Source organism: Eublepharis macularius, chromosome 9 (genome assembly GCF_028583425.1).
Source record: "Eublepharis macularius isolate TG4126 chromosome 9, MPM_Emac_v1.0, whole genome shotgun sequence".
Taxonomy (NCBI): Eukaryota; Metazoa; Chordata; class Lepidosauria; order Squamata; family Eublepharidae; genus Eublepharis; species Eublepharis macularius.
The window spans coordinates 48,379,457-48,403,333 of NC_072798.1; the positions used below are offsets into that span (position 1 = coordinate 48,379,457).

The following is a 23,877-nucleotide window of genomic DNA, read 5'->3' on the forward strand; positions in this document are numbered from 1 at the left end:
TGGTGGGGCGGGCTTATCTGTAAGTGAGGAACAGCCTTTCTCCCAAGCTTGGGAAAGAGAAACATCTTTATCCAGGAGAGGCTGTAGATCACTGATGATGCATTGGAGCAGTTTAAATTGTGAGCTGTAAGTTCTGTTGTTGCCATCCCTGGGTCTCTTGTAGTAGGCCAGATCTGGGTAACATTCTGGCTTTACTGATCTGCTCTCTTATATGAGTATTGTAATCCAAAAAATGCTTTTTTTGTATCCAGACCCAGCCTACTACATGACAAAAATGTAATTATGACTTTTACATTTCTAGCACTGTGAATACTAGCAACAGACTATGTGCTGACCAAACTGTTATGGCACATCTGGAGCTGCCTGTTATCCTTAAATCTAATTTGCTCACTGTTGACTTAGAATACAGACCGTGAGTGCTGTTTCCTCCTCTGCAGCTCTCAGAAGCTGTATCAACATCACAGCAAGGATTAGCCTAGGATGAAATGTTCTTTGTGACCTGGTTTGATTCTCTTCTTCATGGTAAATAAGCTATTCTGCGTGGATCACCTGAGTACATATGTGCAATATGCATAGTGTGTGCACACTTTTCATTCTGCTTTGGATGAATGCACGCTGCTGTAATTGGCAATAATAAAAGTAGTCTTGCATGCATAAATATTTGTATATCTATCTGAGAATTTAACTAAAACATCCAGGAAAAATATATAGGCTGCATTAAAAAACCTCAACAAGCTACAGTTAAACTGCAGCTGGTACAAGCATAGCTTCTTGCTATGGCTGCACATTTCTTTCACTCCTTCCACCTCTGTTCTTCCTTTGCACATGGAATTTGATAGACGACATCTCAGATTGCTCCAAATTCAATGTACCATGATGTCTAAAAGCAGGAACCTCTCTGAATTGGAGTTTGTTTAGACAGTGGGATTTTAAACCTCAATTTAATTGCAGTTCAGAATTCATTTTGGGGGAGTTAAAAAAAATCCAGTTCATCAAGGTGGCTGCATTTGGATACCACAGAGAAGTGGGAAGTTTTGCATCTGACTTCACAAGCAAAAGGAGTGAGTGTACTATTGTGTTTATTCCTGATTGCAGCATGATGTCTAAATGCAGCCATATACTCTCTTCAATCCCATTGAAATCAACAGAAGATTCCAGTGGAGTAAAGTTCATTTACCTTTTCTTCAACTGTGCCTTACTGCATTAGACCGGTATTTTTTTTTGCCTTCCTAGGTTAAGTAGAATGGTTGTATAATTTAAGTCCACAACAAACAATATATTATTTCATTATAGAACTCTAAATAAAAAATGTTAAGGTTGTTAGAGCACTGATAATTAATACTGGGCCTTTTGCTCATGGTTCACATGTGCAGGTTTTAATAATTTCGGTGATTAGTATAGCAGTTTTATTCCTTTTGTTTAATAGTATATCCTTAGAGCCTCTTTTACACTCAAAACTTGCATTTGAACTGAAGTGTTCCTCTCTGTACAGAAGAATGGGTAGGAAAGGGGTGGGTAGGTTTCTGCTAATAAGGAAATTACCCTTATTTGAGTACCATGTGTGATGGAATCATTTGTGCATTCCAAAAATGGTGGAGACGACAGCTCTAATGTTATATATATAATCTGAAATCAGGTAGTAAGACTTGGATGCCATTCCACATGTATGTTTGCTTCCTTTCCACACAGAAATGCTTTCTAACTTTTTACTGAAAAAGTGTTACAAAAATAAATACAGTGCATCTCTTTGCATGTGTACCTCCATGTGTGTGTAAAGCTAAAAACAAAAGCTTCTTCTGGCACCAGATTCTGGAAGGCAGTGCTGAGAGAGCGAGAAAACTCCCTAGACATACTAAGAAAAGGGGAGCCACTGAAAAAAGTCTCAGGTAGTGGGACTTCATAGGCAAATTCCACGAGGCTGAAGGAACTACACTGAGGGGCAATTGGATAAAATTGCCTTTCTTCTGTTCTGCTGCATTTGCTGTATCAGGAGGAGAAGGAATTGGGAGTAATTTTGTTCTATTCTCCATTGCAGCTATTCCTAGTGGCCCTTTTGCTGATGAAGCTGTCCCCCCTCTCAAGCTCCAGCATTGGCTTTTCAGTATCAGTCTGCTGAGTGAAGGAGAAGGTGGGAGAAGATCCACCTTTATGAGGCACTTTGTGTTTTACTTTGGTATCATTCAGTCATATAAAAGTAGCATTGACAATGTTCATTGTCAATACCCATAGCAAAGTGTACCTGCTTGAAGTTGTGATTTTGTAATAGATGGCTTCTTCCCCAAATGCTGGATCTCCTTGCTGTCCATGAAGAGCTGGAACAAACCAAGATGTTTCCTGGATATTTCACAAGCCCAATGAGATTTTAATTTCCTTTACAAATGCTTGGATGTCTTGTGCTTCTCCATCTCGGCTGTATTTGTCTAACAAGTTTTTTATTAAAAAGTCTTTCCTTGTTAAAGGCAAAGATAGATTCACTCTGCTCAAGCTCTAACCATAGTTTTTATTGAATCTGGTTCGGTGGTTCAGGAAAAAGAAAACACCTTCTTAAAATAACAGCTTTTGCATCCTGAGCGTGAAGCTCCTGCATGAGATTACTTAATACTTTCATGATTTTTCAACTTTGACCTGCTTTCTCACTTGCCTTTTGTACAGTTTTTATACTGTCATGAGAAGTCACAGAGTTTAGGGAATAATTTACTTTTATGAGAAGAGGAGGAGGTTCTATTAGTTCTGAGCAAGAGAAAGGAATGTCAGAGAGACCTCTAATACTATTCAGGTCCAATTATGATATATTTTTAGAATATTTTTAAAGGAAATAAACATGATTGTGAGGTTTGAGTGAGAGCCAATTTATCCTGATGAACATTATTTGCAGGATTTTGCATAAACATTGTGTGCCAATTTATATTCATGTGATTTTGCATTAAGTTGCCCTGTTTTAGGAAACGAGTGGCTGCAGAAGACTTTACCATCTCCCATCCTAATGGAGCACTTTATACTAGAAGGCACAGAAATAAAGGGTGCAAGAGAGCTTAAATCTTGAATATCTGAACACTGTCCTTTTGCAGTCGGGTCACTATGTATAGTCAGGATTGTAATTTTAATTACTCTAGCTCAAACTTCCAGGACTCTGAAAATATCTTCTATCCTACAGTAGAATATCAGATCAGTCATTGTGCATTTACAGTGGGTTTGTTCAGATATTCAGTAATAGGTATTAGACTACAGTCAGTGTGCACATACACATGAATTAAAAATTGAATTTCATAAGTGGTGCCATACTGGATACTAGATCCTTCCTATGCTACTTAGTCATATATTTCATGTGCAGCTTCAGGTTTTTCATAACTTTTATCAGCTGTTCATTTTCTGACTTTAAATAACACTGAAATGGAATTGTTTCAGTGGAGGCTGAATTTAGCTGTAGTGATGTCTCCATCATTTCTGAAGCATTTAGCTGTTTGCCTCAAGTCTTAAAGCCTGCCCGATGCTGAGAAGAAGTGAGTGGCCAACATTACTTTTGACTACATTGATAATGTTCTATTCTTTTGGAGATACTATCAATCTGTGATAATCCAAGAGTTTGGGAAGGAGGCAAGGAAAACAGGTTCTTAGTAATGTCATCCAAACTATCTAGCATGAAGCACTGTTACGGAGATCTGCACATGGAAATGGACAAATTAACAAGGAAACTGAGAGAGCAAGAGCCAAAGGAATTTTTTGAGGATTGGGGGAAATTGAAAAAATTCTTAGAAAAAAGATGGGATGTTAAAGGACAATTATGGTCTTTTGAGTGTTATTAAGTAAGATAAGATATAATGTAAATCTTTACCATTAAGTTTAAAATGACAACTAAGAGATAGTATTTGTAACAAGAAACGGGGGGTTGAAGTGCTGTTGGAAGTCAACAGAGGAAAGGGGGAGGGGAGGGGGTGGGGAGCATATACTATATATATAGGGGATAATCAGTAAGTAAGATGTAATAACATTATGTATGTTATGTTAACCATCCAATAATTAAAAAAAAATCTGCACAAGGAAAATGACAAAACTGAGGCTATTGTACTTTGGTCACATCCTGTGAAGGCAAGACTCTTTGGAAAAGTCAATAATGCTAGGGAAGGTGGAAGGCAGTAGGAAAAGAGAAAGGCCCAAAACGAAATAGCTTGACTGAATAAAAGAAGCTACATCCTCCAGTTTGCAAGATCTTAGCAAGTCTGTTCATGATAGGACATTACCATATTTATACTCTGCTTTCCTATAGTGTTCAAGGTAGTTTACATCAAATTAAAATATGCAACAACCCCCCCCCCCAATTAATTGATAATAAACCCAGTATCAGGGTAATATTGGTCTGACTTAAATCATAACCTCCATCAGAAGTCACACTAAAATAAGCACAGCAGGAGAAACTTATCTGAAGGCTGAATGAAACAGAAGGGGTGTGTGTGTCAAAACAACCTGGATCATGATTTACTGAGTAGAAAATGCAGAGCAGACATGGTTATACACAGTCTTTCTGCCGACTCCTCTGCTTCTCCCTCTGAGGCAGAGGACATCTTGGGTGATTCCCACCATCCAATCAGGGAGGCAGGAACTCAATTATTTCTTCCTCTTCCTGTTGGTGTGTGGGTCACCCCCTCCTCTTAGTTCTTTCCTGCCTCCAGGGAGAGTAGAAGCTTGCAGCGTGCTCGCTGATCCTTCTTTCACTTTCATTTTCTCTTCAACCCTATTTCTGCTTCTACTTCTACCTTATCTCCCCTCTTTTATCTGCCTTACTCTATCTTCGAGAGCAAGCTTGGCCACCAATCGGAGATGGATTCTGATGTGAGCTTCATGGGGGAAGACGGAGAGGAAACTGGCCTCCCTGTGAACGTCCCAGCCGCGGTCGATTCGCAATTAACCGGTGCAGCCCTGCCTTCGTGGCTGGAGCCTGCTCCCAGCACCGATATGGCTCTGGAGCTGTGCATTCCAGCCAAGAAGCCCAGACAACAGGCAACAGAGGCACAGTCATCGGTGCAGCTCTGCTTCCAGGCTGAGCGCGGCGCTTTGTGGCACTCAACTCAAATGGCGGGAAGGAGTGGCAGAAAGCACGCCAAAACGTGAACGGACAAGGAAGATGCACTGGCCAACCTCCTGCTGGGAGAAGGCACTTCAGAGTCCACAAGTGCAACCCAGCACTTGCAGAGTGCTGCAATGGAGAGGGGTGACAGAGTGATGTCGGGACTTCCCCCTCCCCCTATGCTGAGCTCCTCACCCTCATCCAGCAGACTATAAGGGATGAGTTTGCAAGACTTTGCCAGCTACCTTCCAGGGCCAGCAATGAACTGTCTTCCCCCTCTCCATCCCCTGTCCGGGGCAGCTCAAGGGAAAAGCCTAGAAAGCCCGCCTCCTGGGCCACTAAGGCTACCCAGAAGGTTACCCTGAGTAATCAGGCCATCATGGGGTCTCAATGGGGAGAACGGTTTTCGACAGCGATAACCGGGAGGAGGGCGAATTCCTGTCAGAGGAGGAAGAGGAGGCTGTTGCCATTCCAGAACAGCCTGATGGGCTATTTAAGATGGAGAATTACCAGTACCTCCTTTCCAAGTCTCTAGCAGCTTTGGACTTGCAGGAAAAGAGTGTGGGGGGAGGAGATGAGAACCCTAAAGCAGGCAAGACTAGGCCCAAAGGGTGTAGTGAATTCTTTCCCAGGGCTAACACAGCCGAGAAAGTATTCCCATTTCCTGAATATTTTGAAAGACAAATGAAAGCTGAATGGGAAATGCCTGCTGCCGACAAACAGTGCTCTAATGCAGCCAAAAAGTTATATGCCTTACCCTCTTATATGAGTTATTCCAGGTTCTGAGGATAGGCGCACCAGTTGCTGCTCTACAGTCATCAGGACTTCTATCCGAAGATAGTCAAGGTTCCGTCAAGGACAGCCTAGATAGAAAAGTGGAAATTTTTCTCAGAAGGGCACATGAGACGGCGGCAATGACCATCAAGGCTTCAACCACAGCGTCCATTGTGTCAAGGGCATCAGTCATTTGGATGCGCAAATTGATGCAACTAATTCCCAGCGGTAATAGTCGCTTACTGGAGCAAACAGAATTCTCAAGGCAAGCACCTTCACCGCAGACGTGACTTTGGACACCATATCTTTTTCTTCATGATCCCTGGCATTGGCTGCGGTGGCCAGAAGGCTCCTCTGGCTTCAGGCCTGGCAAGCTGACATTTGCTCAAAGTTCCTCCTTGTAGCATACCTCCTTCAGGGCAACAAATTCTTCGGGGACTGCCTAGACAAGATTCTTGTGGAAACAAAGGACAAGAAAAAAGCGCTTCCCAGGACCCTGTGCAGAACTGACAGACGCCTGTTCGGCACAGTCCTTTCGAAACTACTGCCCTGGCTAGGCCAAGACAGGATGCAAAATGTCCGTCCTGGAACAATTCCAAACAGATCTTCAAGCGTGGGCCCTTCGGGACCAAATCCAACAGGTCTTACCAACCCAGAGGGGACAGACAGGACTTTGAGAACAAAATATCTAAATCCTGACTCGTGTCAGGAACCAGTAGAGCAGATGAATGAACCTTAGAAGTTGTCTCCAGAGGCTACTTGATAGAGTTTGAAACCCATCCTCCAGACAGATTCGTCTCATCCCTCCTATGGAAAAACACACAGAGAAACCATATTCCCCATCAGGCAATCGGCCATCTACTGAGGATTCAAGCAATAGAACCTCTCTCTCCCCAGGAACGAGGCAAAGGAGTTTACTCCATCTTTTTCACAGTTCCAAAGAGGAATGGAGATTGGAGAGCGATATTAGATCTAAAATTCGTAAACAAATTCCTAAGGGTAAGAAGATTCCAGATAGAGACGCTCCATTCAATATCAGGCCCTCCAACCGGGAGAGTTTATGATGTCAATAGACTTGACGGAAACTTACCTTCATATCCCAATCAATGCATCTCATCGCCGTTACTTGCGATTCCATGTCAACCAAAACCACTACCAATTTTGTGCCTTGCCATTCAGTCTGGACACAGCACCAAGGGTCTTCACCAAGGTACTCATCAACCCAGTAGTCTAACTCAGGGAGAAAGGCGTCCATGTTCATCCATATCTGGACAATATCCTCCTCCGAGCCAACTCCCGAGAAAACGCGCTACAGGACTTCTGGACAGCAGTACATTTCTTGCAGCATCATGGTTTCCTGATAAACCTGAAAAATGCTCCCTTCAGCCTACTCAAGCTATCCAACACCTGGGTTTGATAATCGACTCGAAAAGGTGCGGTTTCTTTCTTCCCCAGGAAAAAATACGGAAGACCAAGAATCTAATCATCTCAGTCCTCCAGAGCAGGTTGTTACCCCTGATGACACTATCCAAACTCATGGGCACATTAACAGCAAACTGCGAGGCCATTCATTGGGGATGACTGCACTCTCGGGCTCTGATATTGCTACTACATCCTTATCAATTTCTCATCATGACAAAGTCGCATATGGCGATAAACATACCTTGGAAGGTCAAAGAAAGCCTCCTGTGGTGGACCAAAGACCAAAACCTGAGAGAAGGAAAGAGCTTCCTGACTCCCCAAGTAATCCAGTTATTCATGGATGCAAGTCTCACAGGATGAGGAGCATCCTTGGAAGGAATCCCAACCCAGGGGCAATGGTCTCCAGAGGAGTTGCGGCTCCTGATCAACATACTAGAATTGAGAGCCATCAGGCTAGCCCTAATCAGATTCTCCGACATGACTGCAAGCCGAGACATCCTGATCCGCACTGACAATATGTCAGCGAAATCTTACATCAATCGACAAGGGGAGACCCGCTCCTCAGCACTCCTCAAGGAGGCGAACAAGATCCTGGTTTGGGCAGAATCCCACCTGAAGTCAATTCGAGCAGAGCACTTAAGGGGGCAGGACAACATCCAAGCGGATTGGCTGAGCAGACAAACTATTCAGCCAGGGGAGTGGACCTTCAAGAGAGAAACCTATCAGGCAATAATGACTCATTTTGGAATGCTCATAACAGACTTGTTCGCATCCCATCTGAACCACTAGGTGCCGTGATTCATGTCCAGATTTCAACACCCGTGCGCAGGGAACATAGACGCTCTCACCTCTCAGTGGCCTCAGGGATTACAGTATGCCTTCCCGCCAATACCCATCCTTCCAAAGCTCCTGCAGAAGATACAGAAACAGGGAGCTCAAGTCATAGTTATAGCTCCTTGGTGGCCAAGATGCCCATGGTTCTCGTCACTACAGGAGGTGCCTCCTCTACCACTTCAGACAATCCCGGACCTGCTGCATCAAGAGTCCCATCTGGCACCCTCATCCAGATTGATTTGTGTCTGACTGCCTGGAAATTGAGAGGGGCTCCCTAACTAGCCTAGGCTTCCAACCAAAAGTAGTCAGTACTATACTGGCCTCAAGAAAGGGTTCGACAATAAGAATATATAGCACCACTTGGAAGGCCTTCACCAGGTGGTCTAGAAGGAAGAAGGTAGACCCTCTACACCCATCATTCAGTGAGGTGTTGACGTTCTTACAAGACGGCCTGGACTCAGGCTTAAAGCTGGCCACTATCAAGAGGCAGATCGCAGCCCTGGACTCGATCTTGCCACTTATGGATGGACAAAAGTTGTCTAACCAACCTCATGTTCAGCGCTTTGTTAAAGGGGCAACCTTGCTAAGCCCGCCGACGGTCCATCGATTTCCAACTTGGAGACTCAACATCGTTCTCCAAGCTCTGACCAAACCACCGTTCGAGCCACTGAAGAAAATCCCACTGAAGTGGCTGAGATTAAAGGCTATTTTCCTAGTTGCTATCACTTCCGCTAGGAGAATATAGGAATTCAGCGTTCTTTCACTGAAACCTCACTTGTGCATATTCCACAAAGACAAGGTGATCCTGCGCATGGGCCCTACTTTTATCCCAAAGACAAGTTCCATCTTTCACAGAAGTCAAGAGATTAAACTACCTTCCTTCTGCCCATCGCCAAGACACCCCAAGGAGAAGGAATGGCACTGTCCGGCCGTAAGGAGGGCCCTCAAAACTTACCCTAATAGGACAGAGGACATCAGAAGGTCAGATTCCATCTTCATTAACATCAGCCCTTCTAATGTTGGGAGAAAAATGTCTTTAGTGGCCATAGGATGGTGTATCAGGTCATGCATCACAGAGGCATACAGAGTATCAAACAGAGATTCCAGAAGGCATTATGGCGCACTCTATGAGAAGCGCAGCTACAAATGTGGCGTTCAGCAACCAAGCATTCGTTGAAGAAGTGTGCAAGGTTGCCACATGGTAATCACTCTCAACATTTGCAAAACACTATAGGCTAAATACATACGACTCGGTGGATGCCGCCTTTGGGAGAAGAGTGCTTCAACATGTGCTCCAGAATGAAGCCCACTCCCCATCCAAGGGAAACTGACTGCTTTGGGAGCACCCAAGATGTCCTCCGCCTCAGAGGGAGAATGGACCATTGGACACTTACCGTGAAGGGTCCTTCTCCTCTGAGGAACGGAGGACACCTTGTCCTCTCAGGGTCTTCGTCTGCTGGTCTCTCCTTGCTTCTCCCTCAAGTTCTAGGCTTCCTTTTGATATCTTTCTTCCTCTTGCATTTCAGAGTTTAAAAGTTAAAGTTAAATTCTTCATGTTGAGTTACTGAGAGGAAGGAGTGACCCACACACCAACAGGAAGAGGAAGAAATAATTGAGTTCCTGCCTCCCTGATTGGATGGTGCGAATCACCCAAGATGTCCTCTGTTTCTCAGAGAAGAAGGACCCTTCATGGTAAATGTCCAGTGGTCCATTTCAAGTACCCCTTCCTCAAAGCTATTTTTTAAAACAAAAAATACTCAGCATTGGGGCTCTATTTAGCCTCTCAATCCCAATTTCAAAAGTAGAAGCTTTTGAGAGAAGTTTCACACAACCATGATCTGTCACTGTCTGTATTCCAACCCGTTATGGTGAGAGAGTTAAGAGTGACAGTAACTTGAGTGCTGAGGATGATGGTCCATGTATTTATTATTAGACATTGATCAAAGATGGCGACCAGACCAGACACGTAATCCGGAGCGCTGTGGCTTTTATCTCAGTATATTTTTATTTTACTATTTTACTGTTTTAATTGAGTTTTATCTGAGTCTCCTGGATATATAAGTCTGACTGCATGTTCCTAGGAGCTAACTTGTATAGCTGACAGGGCAGCTGTGTGTATTTATTATTATTTATTAACAATTTCCCCCACACACACACTTTTCTGCCCTCACAGGGCCACCAAGGTGGCTAATGAATTTAAAATATACAAATTTAAATATCGTCTTTAAAGCCATTTAAACCAACACATAAATACATAATAAAAACTATTTAAAACCAGAATTTAAAATAAATACACATGATAAAAATAACAGTTTAAATACATTTGGGAGAGAGGAGGGATCATTGAGTGACTGCCAAAAAGTCTTCACCAGTTGGCAGAAGAGGGCCACAGAAAGGGACAGGCAAATCTCCCTGGGGAGAGAGTTCAGGGTTTTGGAGCCACTACTGAGAATGCCATCTCCTGGTTGCCATCCATCTAATTTTGGAAGGTGGGGCATCCAAAGTAGGGCCTCTGAAAATGACCGCAGTGGTCAGATAGGTGGTCCTTCAGGTATGTTGGTCCCCATCCATATTGGGTTTTGTTGTTGGGATGAGCATCATGCAGAGGGAATGTAAGCATGTCCTTAAAAATAACATGGACTATGGCATGCATGTGCTGTGCACAATCTGAAATGTTGTATAAGGAAAGGTTTAGTATCTTTGTGAATTGCCACTTGGTTAGACAAACCATATTCAATTATCAACAATCTGCATGGCTGTAGCCAAGTATCGGGTTAATAATGTTTGTCTCCATTTATTACATAGTGTGACAATTCTTATCAAGTTCAATGTGCAAAGTATCTAACAGGTTATAACTTGCATGTAATACTAATATTACTTTGGACATTTTACGTTTTGAAGGCATTTTCCAGGCTGCTATTAAAATATAATTAAACTTGCCAGCAACCAGTCTGAAAACCTTTGGATATCTTCAGCAGTTTTGGAAATGGTAGGCTTTGCTTTTTTTGTGCCAAGATCTGATGGCAAACAAATCTTGTGTTTCTCAGAGCTTTGTGGAAAACAGGTTTACTGCCTGTGTTCATAAAAAGAATTGCTGTAGAAATGCTCTTGGGAAGTGCACGTCTCTTGATTTTTGTCTTTTGAGTTATCAAATGTACCTAATCCTCTTCAGGACTGAGCTCCAAGAGAACCAGTTCCTATAGTTTACTGCAGAAGCTGCACAGTAGTAATTGGCTGGTGTCTAATATTGCTGGGAACTTCCCTTTCCTCCTGCTGAGCAGTGTTGCAATATTTTTAAAAATGCTTTTGTCTGTTTTTAGAAAAAAACTTTGCTTTAAATGTAAAAGCAGTACTATGTAATATGTAAGAGGGAAAGTCTGGTTCCACTGTTTTGCCCCCCACTATCCAAGCTTCAGGCAAAACAGTGGAAACAATCAGTGGTGGACATTCTGGAGAGCCAGTTTGGTGTAGTGGTTAAGAGCACGGGACTCTAATCTGGAGAGCCGGTTTTGATTCCCCACTCCTCTGCTTGAAGCCAGCTGGGTGACCTTGGGCTAGTCACAGTTCTCTGGAGCTGTCTCAGCCCCACCCATCTCACAGGGTGTTTTGTTGCAGGGATAATAATGACATACTTTGTAAACTGCTCTGAGTGGGCATTAAGTTGTCCTGAAGGGCGGTATATAAATCAAATATTATTATTATTAAATCTGTTAAAGGCATTAATAGAAGGAAGCTGGATTTACCTTGTAAGAGAGGGGGGGGTGTGGAATCTATGATTGACTCAGGAACCGAGAGATTTTTACAGAAGACTGCAAACATGTTGAACAATTTTGCAGAGTCCAGCTGGATGAAGTAATGTTTATCAGGTCTCTAAAAACAATTACAACTTGTGCTTTATGTGAGAGCCAGAATTAGTTATATATTGAAACCACTACAGCATCATTAAGAAAATGAGATTATCATCCTTATTATTATTATTTTTAGCAAACAACCAGAAAAAAACCTATGGTGTTTTTATATGTAATATCTTTGCGTAAATTAACACAGTTTTTACTTTGTGACTGAACACATAGTTCACGGACTATGGCGATAGTCCATCATTTGATACCTAGTATTTACTATTTCAAGTGAAGTCATCTGTTGCATCTCTTGTTACTTGAGCACATTTGTACCATCAATAGCTTAATGAGCAGAATACTCCTCCATCTCCAGTTTCTGCATTGGCTGAATATTCACCACAAGATTAATCATACTTTGTGGTCATAAATTAAATTCTGCTTAGAATTATTTATGAATCACTTCATGGAAATCAACTCTGTATATAAGGAAACCTCTCACCCATTTTGAATTTCCATCTTCTTTATAGGTAGAAAGACATGACATGAATACTCTCAGCTTGCCTCTTAACATTCGGCGTGGGGGTTCAGACACTAACCTCAACTTTGATGTACCTGATGGTGTATTTGAATTTCAAAAAGTAAAACTCAGCGCAGACAGCTTAAAACAAAAGATTTTGAAAATCACAGAACAGATCAAAATAGAACAGACAGCTCGGGATGGGAATGTGGCAGAATATTTAAAGCTGGTGAACAGTGCAGACAAGCAGCAAGCGGGGCGAATTAAACAAGTCTTTGAAAAGAAGAACCAAAAGTCTGCCCACTCCATTGCCCAACTGCAGAAGAAACTGGAACAATATCACAGAAAGCTCAAGGACCTTGAACAAAATGGTTCCTCCAAAAGTACCAAGGATACTTCCAAGGACAGCCTAAAGGAAATACAGCACTCTTTAAAGGATCCTCATGGAAAATCTCGTATTACTGGCCACAGCAGTGAAAGCAAGGCAGGCGTTCCAGGTGTCTCCTTAACGCCCCCAGTGTTTGTATTCAGCAAATCAAGAGAGTTTGCAAACTTGATCCGGAATAAGTTTGGTAGTGCTGACAATATTGCTCACCTAAAGAGTAGCTTGGATGACTTCAGGCCTGAAACTAATTCTAGGGCATATGGTGGCAGTGCTACTATTGTGGCCAAGCCAAAATATGCAAGTGATGATGAGTGCTCAAGTGGAACATCTGGCTCTGCAGACAGTAATGGAAACCAATCCTTTGGTCATGCTGGGACAAACGCTCTGATCAGCCACGGAAAGCTTTCCATGATTTTGGAGGAGCTGGGACAAATAAAGGAAGCACAATCCCAATTAGCAGAGGATATAGAGAATTTAAAAGTGCAGTTCAAAAGAGACTATGGCTTTATTTCTCAAACACTGCAGGAGGAAAGATACAGGTATCTTGTTTTATTTTGTTGAAATTACCTTGTACAGGTAAGTGAGACTGATGGTAATGTGGGTGAGTGACAATACAACAAAGGGAAGGATGAGCTGGTGTGTCTGATCTCATTCTTTTAACAGGGATTCACAGGCCTCAGTTTGGGTTTTTCTGGGCACAAACAACAAAGGCTTAATTGAGCCTATGTGTAATCAGAGAATCAAGGAGTAGTCAGGAAAGGGCAGCAAAGGAGCCAGAAGAAGTCAAGACTAGCGACACGTCCATGGTGTACCATTTTGTGCAGGTTGATGTTGTGAATGTTATCCTGTACTCCTCTGATTACTGTCTGAGGATGTGCTAATACTTCGGGGGTCTTGATTTCAGACAAAATGATTCCATAGCTAACTGTTAGTCAGTCCCAGTGGACAGCAAGCATTTGTCTAAATTCTAATACTGGGAGCTGTTTCACACTTTTTAAAAAATAGGTTCACAGAAATAAATTGCATGTACTCATAAAATGGTAACAATGTCTAGGATGCAGTGCCCTGCCATTTGTATTGGTAGAGGCAGACATGTCATATATTGCATCAATGTGTAAAGCAGCCATGTGCATTTACATATTCCCAGAGTTTGGTGTGCAGTCAAGGAAAGAAATTAGATTTGTTGTCAAGGTCCAAGTTGATTTCCTTAACCAAATGTAGAGATTACAGTCTTGCTGCCCCTCTGGCAGCTTCCATACAAAAAAGTTAATGAATAACAAAATTACTTGTAAAGTGTTTATATCGTTCAGTGTATGTACAAAAAAAAGGTTATCTCTAATTGTGGTGTCCTTTAGGATCTCAGCTCAGGCAAAAGCTAGTTATCCTAATACAGTAAGGTGGTGACACTATTTACAAATAAAATATATACTCTTTAATATTCACAAGGTCTTCACAAAGTTATATATATAAAAATCTTTTGCTATTGTGAAGGTATGAACGATTAGAAGACCAGCTGAACGATCTAACGGACCTCCATCAGCATGAAACAGCCAACTTGAAACAAGAGCTAGCTAGTATTGAAGAAAAGGTAGCATATCAGGCCTACGAGCGGTCACGAGATGTCCAGGTATCAAGTTTTAAAATTTAAATAATTGATCCCTTTTGTTACTGTTTCCAAAGACTGTTAGTTATAACTGTAGCCAAGGAGAAGAGCATTGGATTTGGGAGCTAATAGAACTGGGTTTAAATTTAAGAGCAGCTTTGGATCTGGGGACCCACATTTGCCGGCCTAGTGAGTTTGTTTCCTATATTTAAATTGTATGGCTTAAATTGGTTATGTATTTTGGAAATTTCTGCAAGATGTTTTTGGGTCTTTTTGAGGAGAAAAGCAACATAAAAATCCAATTAAATTAAATTGGAAACAAAGGTGGAAAAAGCACATATACTTCATGTTTCCTATTGAGATTCTCCAGTGGGACCAAAATATAACTTCTACAACTTTAGAGAATCTCTACATCCTGAACTTGCACATCTTGACCACCAGTTCTGACCAAACAGTTGTGTCTTGAGATGGATTCATGGAGGGACCACTACATTATTCCTGTAAACATATGAACTGACTCTCTAACACAGTTCTCCATGGAAAATATATAATATTTCTCACATGGCTGCTGTGATAATGAACGATGTAAGGATATTGAAGAACATTAAAATGCTGTACAAATTCAAGTTTTTATCAGTCAGTAACTAGAGAACATGATGCAAATCATAAATGTTGGTTCTTGTACATTTTTCTCATTCTAGAAGAATTACAATTATTGCTGGTATATTTGCAATTTTGAATGTAGTTATCAAACTACTGGGAATTAATTTTAAAAATATTATCAGTGAGGGAGACTGACTCTTGTACATTAGAATTTCTCCTAACCATGTAAAAATAGACATCTGTTTTGTGTATAAAAGCGATGATTCTTGATCCTGTTCTTTATTCCCCCCCTCCCTTTATGTCAATAGGAAGCCTTGGAATCTTGCCAGACCCGTGTTTCGAAACTAGAGATTCATCAACAAGAACAGCAAGCCCTGCAGTCAGAAACTGTTAATGCCAAAGTGCTACTTGGGAAGTGTATAAATGTAGTCTTGGCCTTTATGACTGTCATCCTAGTGTGTGTTTCGACTATAGCAAAGTTTATTGCTCCTATGATGAGGAGCCGTTTCCATATTATCTGCACTTTTTCTGCGGTGACTGTCCTTGCAATTTTATGCAAAAACTGGGATCACATTGTCTGTGCCATAGAAAAGATGATTATACCAAGATGAATCTACAAATCCAGAGCTTTTCTATTTTTAATATAAGAAATACTTCTAAACAAAGATCTTTAATTTTGCAGTGTAACTGTGCCGACTAGATTAGGAATTTCTGGCTGGAATATGAATATGTAAGGTCACTCCCTGGCTGGTGATCAGTTGCACTGCATGGAATGAACTGAATTTGTTATAAATTTGTTACTTATGTAAATCTTTTTGCCTTAATCTAATCAACTGTTCTAGGAGGGGTGTAGAATAAGAAACAACAGTCCTAGTTGGGAGAGTCATGTACTAATATATGGTAATTACATCATTTCACCTTTTAAATAACTAGTTTCTCACCCCTTTATAGAACATATGCAAATAATAAACTGAGTTCAAAACACCTTGGGAAAGACTAGCTATGTTTTTTGTATTGCCCAATTACCACCATCTAATAAGCAGAATCTGTGATGGATTTTGGTATTTCTTGGGATATTATTGATGTCGGCCCAAGAATTGACGAGTATTCTTGCTTAACTGTTTCTGGAGAGTTCTTGCCTTACAACTAAGTTAATATTCTCTTCTGAATTTTTTGAACTTAAAATATATAAATGGCTGACTTGTGTTGAATGAATGATGATCTGTCAAAACTATTGTATATCAAAGAAATTTCCATGCATTTTAGGGAAATCTCTGTGGCCTAAAAGGAATACCATTTTGACAGAAATGCAGAATAAGAGAAATGGTAGTCCTGCGGTGTTGGGTATTGTGACCATACCAAAGCCCTTTTCAAGTGTTATTTTTGACTGTGTGAACAGGGAGAATGCACTACACATGATCTTTCCAATATATGGCATTTGGTCTAAAAGTGGTAACATCCATATATTCTAGCTTTGGAGCATGTGAACCAGAATTGTGTTCCGACTTCTGGTATGCATATACTATAGCTGGAAGTACGTGCATTTCCCCTTTCAGACAAAATGGTATCACACGTATCAGAAGAATTGTGTGTAGCACGTTCTCACCATACACATAGTCAGAGGCAATTCCTGAAAAGGGCTCTGGTGTGCAATGACGTGTATAGAAAAAACAAAATGAGTGGAGTAGTACAACCAGCTTTAAACTTACAACCATTTTGGTTTTGTTCTTTTTTCCATGCCCTTTAATGCACTCCAGCTCAGTGCTCTCTTCCTCCTAGCTACCTACAGATCAACCAACTCACCTGTCAGCATTTTTCTGACGTTGACTACTGTTGTTGTCCTACCAACATCCAGCTATGGCAGGGTGATATTCTCAAATCTACAGTAACACCGCTATCACTGTGAAATTTGTATTAAAATAAAACTTCATGTTAAAGAACCACTTGTATACGATAGTTCAATAAATCTGATGAGGAGTAATCAGATGGAATATTATACTAGTGTATGTGTTGGAGTATAAGGGTTTTTTTAAAGATGAAAGTGCATCTGCTTATTTCTTAATCTTGGTTAGGGGGACAATTATAACATCATTTGCCTATGTTAATTGGCTTGAATCCTATTCAACCAACATACTGCTATCCTGTTGTGCATTTCCCATTTATTTCAGTGAAGCTTACATGAGAAATTCCTGGTGGGTTGTGTTTCTAAAGCACTTCTAGATGAAGAGCTCTGCTGGTGGAAGTGCTTCTGTAATGGAAGGGTAAAGAGGAGCTTTGCCGCCACAGATAGTTGAAGAAAAGATTACTTATTTTAAATTGTGGGGACATCTGCTTTTGGTTGTCAAAGCAGGGGAATGTGCAAATTTTGAAAAAGGAACTTGGTTTTTTAAGTTGGTATTTAGAATGGTACAGCTTAAATGGCACAGCTAAATTAGTGAAGCTCCAGGTAGCATCAGCCACCATCCAGTAGGTGCTTGTGATGCTACAACAACCTCCATTCTCAGATAAAGTGCACTTGCTAGTCAAAGTATCAAAACTGCCCAGCAACTTCAGGTATAACTAAATATTGCATGCCAGTGCAGCTTAAAAAAAAACGTAATGATGTGAGTCTTTTCTTTAAAGCATTATAGGGATGTGGCAGTTTGGAGCAGAGAAGTGCTGCGGTGGGGGAAATGCTTGCCTCTTCCCATACTGCTTCTCCCCATCCCTGAGGCTGTTGTTCCAGACACAGATTTGGAATTCCCAGAGGTGGTGGCAGAAAGAGGCCTGGGGAAAAAGTGGAGGACGAGAGCAGCTGGCAAAGGAATGTTAATTTTTTTGCTCCAAATTGTCCTTTCCCCAGATACATTGTAATGAAGTGTTTTATTAAACATATTTGTTCTAAACAATACATTCATTTTGTTATTCTCCATGCTGGGAAACCAGCAATGGCAGCCCTGGCAATCATCTAAATGCCCACCTGGGAAAGCCCCAAATCTGGAAGGTTGATAGGCTTTTTCAGAATTAATATCTTATGAGGATGTGCATCTTTACAATGTAAACATCGGTAATTTAAGTAACTTGTTAACAAAACAGCCTAACTCCACAGTGTCAAAAATTAACTGTTTATTTTTCTGTAATCCAGAGGACAGTGGACCCAACAGGCACTTTGTTTTAAAACCTGCTACATTTGAATGTTAGTTCAGCCCTGTAAAACTCTGCAGAACCTCCACTTAACTGTCAAGTGTGGCATATAAACTAAACTGCCATTAAAGTTATACTGTCCTTTCACTGAGTTTTCATAAACAGAATGCTTTGCAAGTAAAGCATGTAAAGTAAAGCATTTAGAAGTTTCTAAAAGGGAGGAAACTAAACTGAATGTCTGACTTCAAATTGTATCTTCTGTTGTTTTAACCATAGTCCTTTTCTGCTTTTTTAAGATTGTTGCTTCCTAATGTTTTTGTCACAATTAGAAGTTTTCTGGGTAATTCCTAATTGTTACATTAGGAGTTTGTACCCTATAAGTCCTTTTAATTGTGATTTTCATCCTAAATATGTGGTTTGACCTTGATTGATGTTGTTGTCAAAGTACCCTTCTTAAACTACCATTATTCATAGTGATGGATTATGCACTGTCACTTGAGGATTAACATGCAAACTGAATGTTATTTTTTTTCTCAAGACTCCTGTGAAGCCTGTTCAGTATAAAGGTATTCATTTGTTTTCCTTGGATTTAGTCCAGATCCTACACATCCTTTCCCTTCAAAGGATTTCCCTTGTTTTGATTAGCAGACCTTGTGACGCAGCTTTGGAACATCTTGGTTTTTCCTTCTGTTAAAAAAAGTGCTTTCCCATCTTTATTAATCTAAACAGCATTGTAAGTCATCACTGTTGGGATTTTCCAGCTCCTCTGTCAAAAATTATGCTTCACATTAGAAAAGACTTTTCCACTGCGAAAATTTTTTCTAAAGTACTAATAGTTTTTAAAATTCCTAATTCTGGCTCTAGCTCAGTAACTTCTTAAGAAACTGACCCCCTCAAGTGCTGCAGCACTCTAAATTTCTTAATACAGATGCACTGTTAAGAATAGGGATTTTTTTACTTTCTCCTATTTTACATGTGTAGTACAGCAGGATGGCCTATCTGAAATTTAAAGTATTCATTAAAAATTACAAAATGTGGAGCCTAATTGTTGGTAGCTGTCTCTTTGTAAACAAAACAAATTAAAACTTTCTACCATCTTCTTCCTAATTCACCAAGTACTTTTACTACAACCCATAATTTATTTTAGCCATGCTTATGCTGGAGCTGTGATAAAACCTGTTAAAATGAAGTTACACAGAAAGGCCTTGAAGTTGCAGGATGACACATCCCAGTAAGAATTTTCTCCATTCACACATTCATGAGAATAATTCCAAATGTTATCTCATGGATAGTAAATATTATATCAGAATTCTCTCTACATTTACTTGAAATCTTAGAGTAACTGACATCTTCTGTCCTTGGCTGCACCCTTGTTTGCCAAAAAACAGCTAACTGAAATCGTTTTGATGTCACCTCAACCTCTGCCAAATCTAACTATCCAATATTCACTATGGAAGCCAACAATGTTGAACAAGGATAGCATGTAATCAGAACCATATCAATATAATATATTGTTGTATGGGGTGCACAGAAATGGGAGAAATGGGCCATGTATTAAATGAAGCTACATATTCTAGAAACACGCAGGAAAAAATGTAAGACCCACAGTGCACAAAAGACCAAGTTCCCATATTAAAACAAACAACTGCTACAACTGGCTGTACTTTTTTTGAAATTGGCATGTTTGAAATCTGAACATTCCAGTTTGAAGCCTATATATTTTATACCAATTTCTCAGCCTAGAGGTTTTTTTGATATGAGAATTCCAAATGTAGGGGAAAATATGAGGAACCGAGTAGAACATTAGCAGTTTAATTGGGGGGGAAAGGATGACAGAAGCCACTGAAGAGCGTGATGACAACCCTCAAAACAAATCAAGGTGACATTGTAGCCATTACCAATGTGTTCAGCTTTACAGCTTTACTAATTACCAGGCGTTCAGCTTTACAGATTGTAAATCTGGAAGGATTCCATGTCTAGTGACAGACTGTAAGTGACACTGGCAAAAGTCAAAACTGGTTTTGTTGATAGTTGAGAAGCATAAAATCTTGAAGAGTATTTTAGGTCCTAACATCTTCAAACAATCAATATAATCTTGCCCCACTGGCAGTTTCTTGAAATACGTTAAACAACATGACTTGCCCAGGCTTATTGGAGGGCCAATGGGGGAATCCTTACTTCTACTGGGTTGCATATGCATCCCTATCAACCCCCCTTCCAAAAACACTGGAAATTGCTGTTCATACTTTAGCAAGTGTAACACTGTGCAGCAAATGGGTCACTTCCTTCATCCTAAAAATACAACAAAGATATCAGATTATATTTAATAATGTGCTAATTAAAGGCATAGATGAATGAAGAGTCCATTATATTAATACTGTTGGAGGGATGTGATCAGAATTTAGAGGTTATATGATGCACACAATTTAGTCAAATTGACAAGTCAGAGTTAATTGCACTTAAACTGATTTATTCCACTTGATTTAAACGAGAATGGATCAAAACCAAGTGTTTTGACTTGCCCCTTATCATAAATATATTTGCAAAAAATGCTAATAATGCCAGTAGTACATACATGGTTGTATTTACCACTTTTACTAGTTTGTAAATTAACCTTTTTGTTTAAAAAAAATCAGTGTTACTTTCCCAAAATTTAAAGTTAAAAGCATCATATATCTACTCCAGTATGGATCTGAACAACTGGTACAGGTACTAGTTTGTTTCAATCAAGTCTGCATACATTCAAGTCACCCAGATATCTCTGTATAGAACTGTAATATATTATCACACACATTATTCTAGAGGGGTAGCCATGTTAGTCTGTTGCAGCAAGAACAAAAAGGATTATTTTGATACTTTAAAGTCTAATGATAGAAAGCTAAAATAAAAAACTGGTTGTTTGAGGGGTACCACATGGTTCCTATTAGTTTTTACATACCTTATATAGCAGTAAATGCATGTTTGTCACTGTATGAACATGAAACAAGCAACTATAACCAGTCCCTTAAATGTTTGCAAGACAGAAGTTCACTGAAAACAACTTAACTGAGGAATCAAACTGAAGAAAAAAACCTGTCTCGTGATAAAAAAATATTAATCTGGAATGTATTAGGATCTCCCTCTATTTTTATTAAACTGCTTTTGAATCAGCTTTGAAGTTCTGTGGGGTTTGCAAACATACTGGTTACATCTACACATTTTATGTGTATAGGTAAATGAACTTATTTTCAAGCTAGTATGGAATCAAGACAAATGAAGCTTGAAACTGCTATATAATTTTCCCAGAACAAAATTATTCCATGGGTGGTTACTGAATGCTTGAATCTTCATTCACATAACTTTGCCTTATGTGTTTTGTCTTAGTCATGGAATTCAATGGTGCTTTTTTATGAGATTCTTGCTGCTTTGCTATTGATGTTTATAAGTGGGAGATATAAAACATGCACAAATTCTAAATACTGTGGGTTGGATTCAGAGTAACTTGAGTGGAGCTTCACTTACAGAATGGAAATTTCCCATGACTCTTCTTCCTCTGAAATTCTGAATCACTGTCTCTGAGGGTGAAGAGACAACTCCCCTCCAGAAAGAGAGCAGGGTGTGATGTGGATGGAACTCTGTAGCAGGAGGGGCACATCAGTGAAAGTTTTTACCTTCTGTCAGCTTTTGATCCAACCCATAATTTACATATTGTATAAGATAGTTCTATAAAGGGAAGCTACGATTAATCTACAGCACTGTGTGTGTGTGGTGTTAAATGTGACTATAGAATGGGGGCTGTGCAAAGTAGAATAAGTTGTGTTTACATTTAAGTTAACCTTACATTAGAACAAGTTATATTATTTCAGGAAGAACACTGCAAATTTCTGAAATGTATGTGGGAATCTCTTATCACACATCAGTCCTAATTTAGAGTCTGATTCCCAGTATGAATTTGAAAACATTGTACATACTGTTTGCATGGGGGCTGGTTGACTGTCCTGTAAAATTTTAATTTATTGCATATGTTTGGTGGATTAAGTTGTACCCCAAGTTGTCCTTCCTTTCCTTGTTTTCGTAAGACAATGCCAATGTGGAAAAAATCTATTTAAAAGTCTACTAACAGTCTATCTACATTGGATGGAAAATTTGTCTCAATGTATGTAACATACAGTGTGTAATCATACCACTTTCATTTTGTGTGGCACTGTGTAAATATGTGTGATTAGCATTCCTTACTGTGTTCTATATATTTCATAGGGCAATCATGATTGCCTCAAGGAGCTCTTGACTTTTTAAAAATAAAAGTTTTTAAATTTCCTTGGTATTTACGTCCAGTTTATTCAATGTATCCTAACATGACACATGGCCAAGGCCTTTTTAGTTCATAAGGCTTTATATTGGTAATGACTGTCCAAACTGCAACATACACATTGTAGTAGGAGAGAGGCTTTTGCATTGCCAGGGAAGTAGCTACTGTGACAAAATTGGGCATACTTACCAAAGGAATAAGACACACTGAGCTGTGAGACTTATGAATCAGCATGCACAGGGCCACACTACAAAGGACTTAAACCTACCTCTACTCTTTAATCAGACGGCTGTTTCACATGTAGCAGCCCCCATTTTATCAGGATAGCCCATAATTCGTAGCTTAACACTAATGTTTGAAGATGAGAAAAGGGTTAGATTCAGTGATGCAGAGGAAGTCACAAAGAAATGTTCCGTTAAAGGAAAGGCACCATGAGATCCAAGCCAAATATTTTACAGTCATGGGATGAGGAACTGAATGTGGACCCAAGGGCCAATTCACATGTTACTCAATTCTTGTGTCCCATATCATTCTGCCTTGGTCCTTTTGACCAGCCAGTCTCTTAAAGGTTCATGCTCAGAACTTAAATCCAAGTGTGTGCAACCCTGATTTGGATTGGGACTGCAGCAGGCAGGGAGAGAGGGCTTAAGTCTATTTTCCTTATTGCTCCATAGGAAAAACTTAAATGTATTAATGGGCTATACGTTGAATCTCCCCAACGGGGCAAAGAGTGGAGAGCCAAACAGTAGTTCTCCAGGACAAAACTTAAGATCTCATGCTGTAGTCCCAATCCAAATCAGGAATTGAGTTCTGACCTTAGAACTCCAAGATCATGTCTATTTACAGGACTTTGAAATGTATGAATTGGCTCTGAGACTTAAAAAGCTGCCATGGCTATCAGCATGTTTCCATTAAATGCACATGTAGCCATTAATTGCTAGAATGTGCACTGTAGGAATGCAAGGGCAAACACAGAGAAAACATAAATCCCCCCATTCTCCTCCCTGTCATCTAATTGCTGGTTTGTTTCTGAGACCTGGGCCTGATTAAGCTGCAGCTTTCTACTGTCACTTTAGTAATTCAGAAAGATAACAAAGAGTCAGGAAGTGTCATGATCAAGCTATCTTTTGTTGTTCCGTAGTATGATTACCTCAAGATTGGGAACAATTTCACACATTTTACTTCAAGCATTTTGAGCATCCTGTGACAATCAAAGCCATGTCCAGCCTGAGGAAGGCTCTTACTGACCAATCACCAGCTGATCAGGCACATATGTGTGTGTGTGTGTGTGTTGGTGGGGGAGGGGAGGGGAGGATGGTGTACACAGACAGTTAAAACTGACATGGCAGGAAGTGTAAGTTACGAAGTTATAAAATCAGGATCTATTCCAAAAGTCCTCATACTGGAGAGGGAAATAGAAAGGCTTT

At 40.2% G+C, this 23,877-nt stretch overlaps 1 protein-coding gene across 3 annotated transcripts in view; it reads left to right on the forward strand.

The window, feature by feature from the left end:
- Nucleotides 1-22,458, forward strand: part of TMCC3 (transmembrane and coiled-coil domain family 3) — a 115,011-nt gene extending 92,553 nt beyond the window's left edge. For all 3 annotated transcript variants that reach the window (XM_054988387.1, XM_054988386.1, XM_054988388.1), the window contains 3 exons: nucleotides 12,459-13,372; nucleotides 14,325-14,460; nucleotides 15,348-22,458. In XM_054988387.1, coding sequence (XP_054844362.1) covers nucleotides 12,459-13,372; nucleotides 14,325-14,460; nucleotides 15,348-15,650 — 1,353 coding nt within the window. In that variant the 3' untranslated portion in view covers nucleotides 15,651-22,458. The remainder of the gene's footprint in view (nucleotides 1-12,458; nucleotides 13,373-14,324; nucleotides 14,461-15,347) is intronic.
- Nucleotides 22,459-23,877: the final 1,419 nt, after the last annotated feature.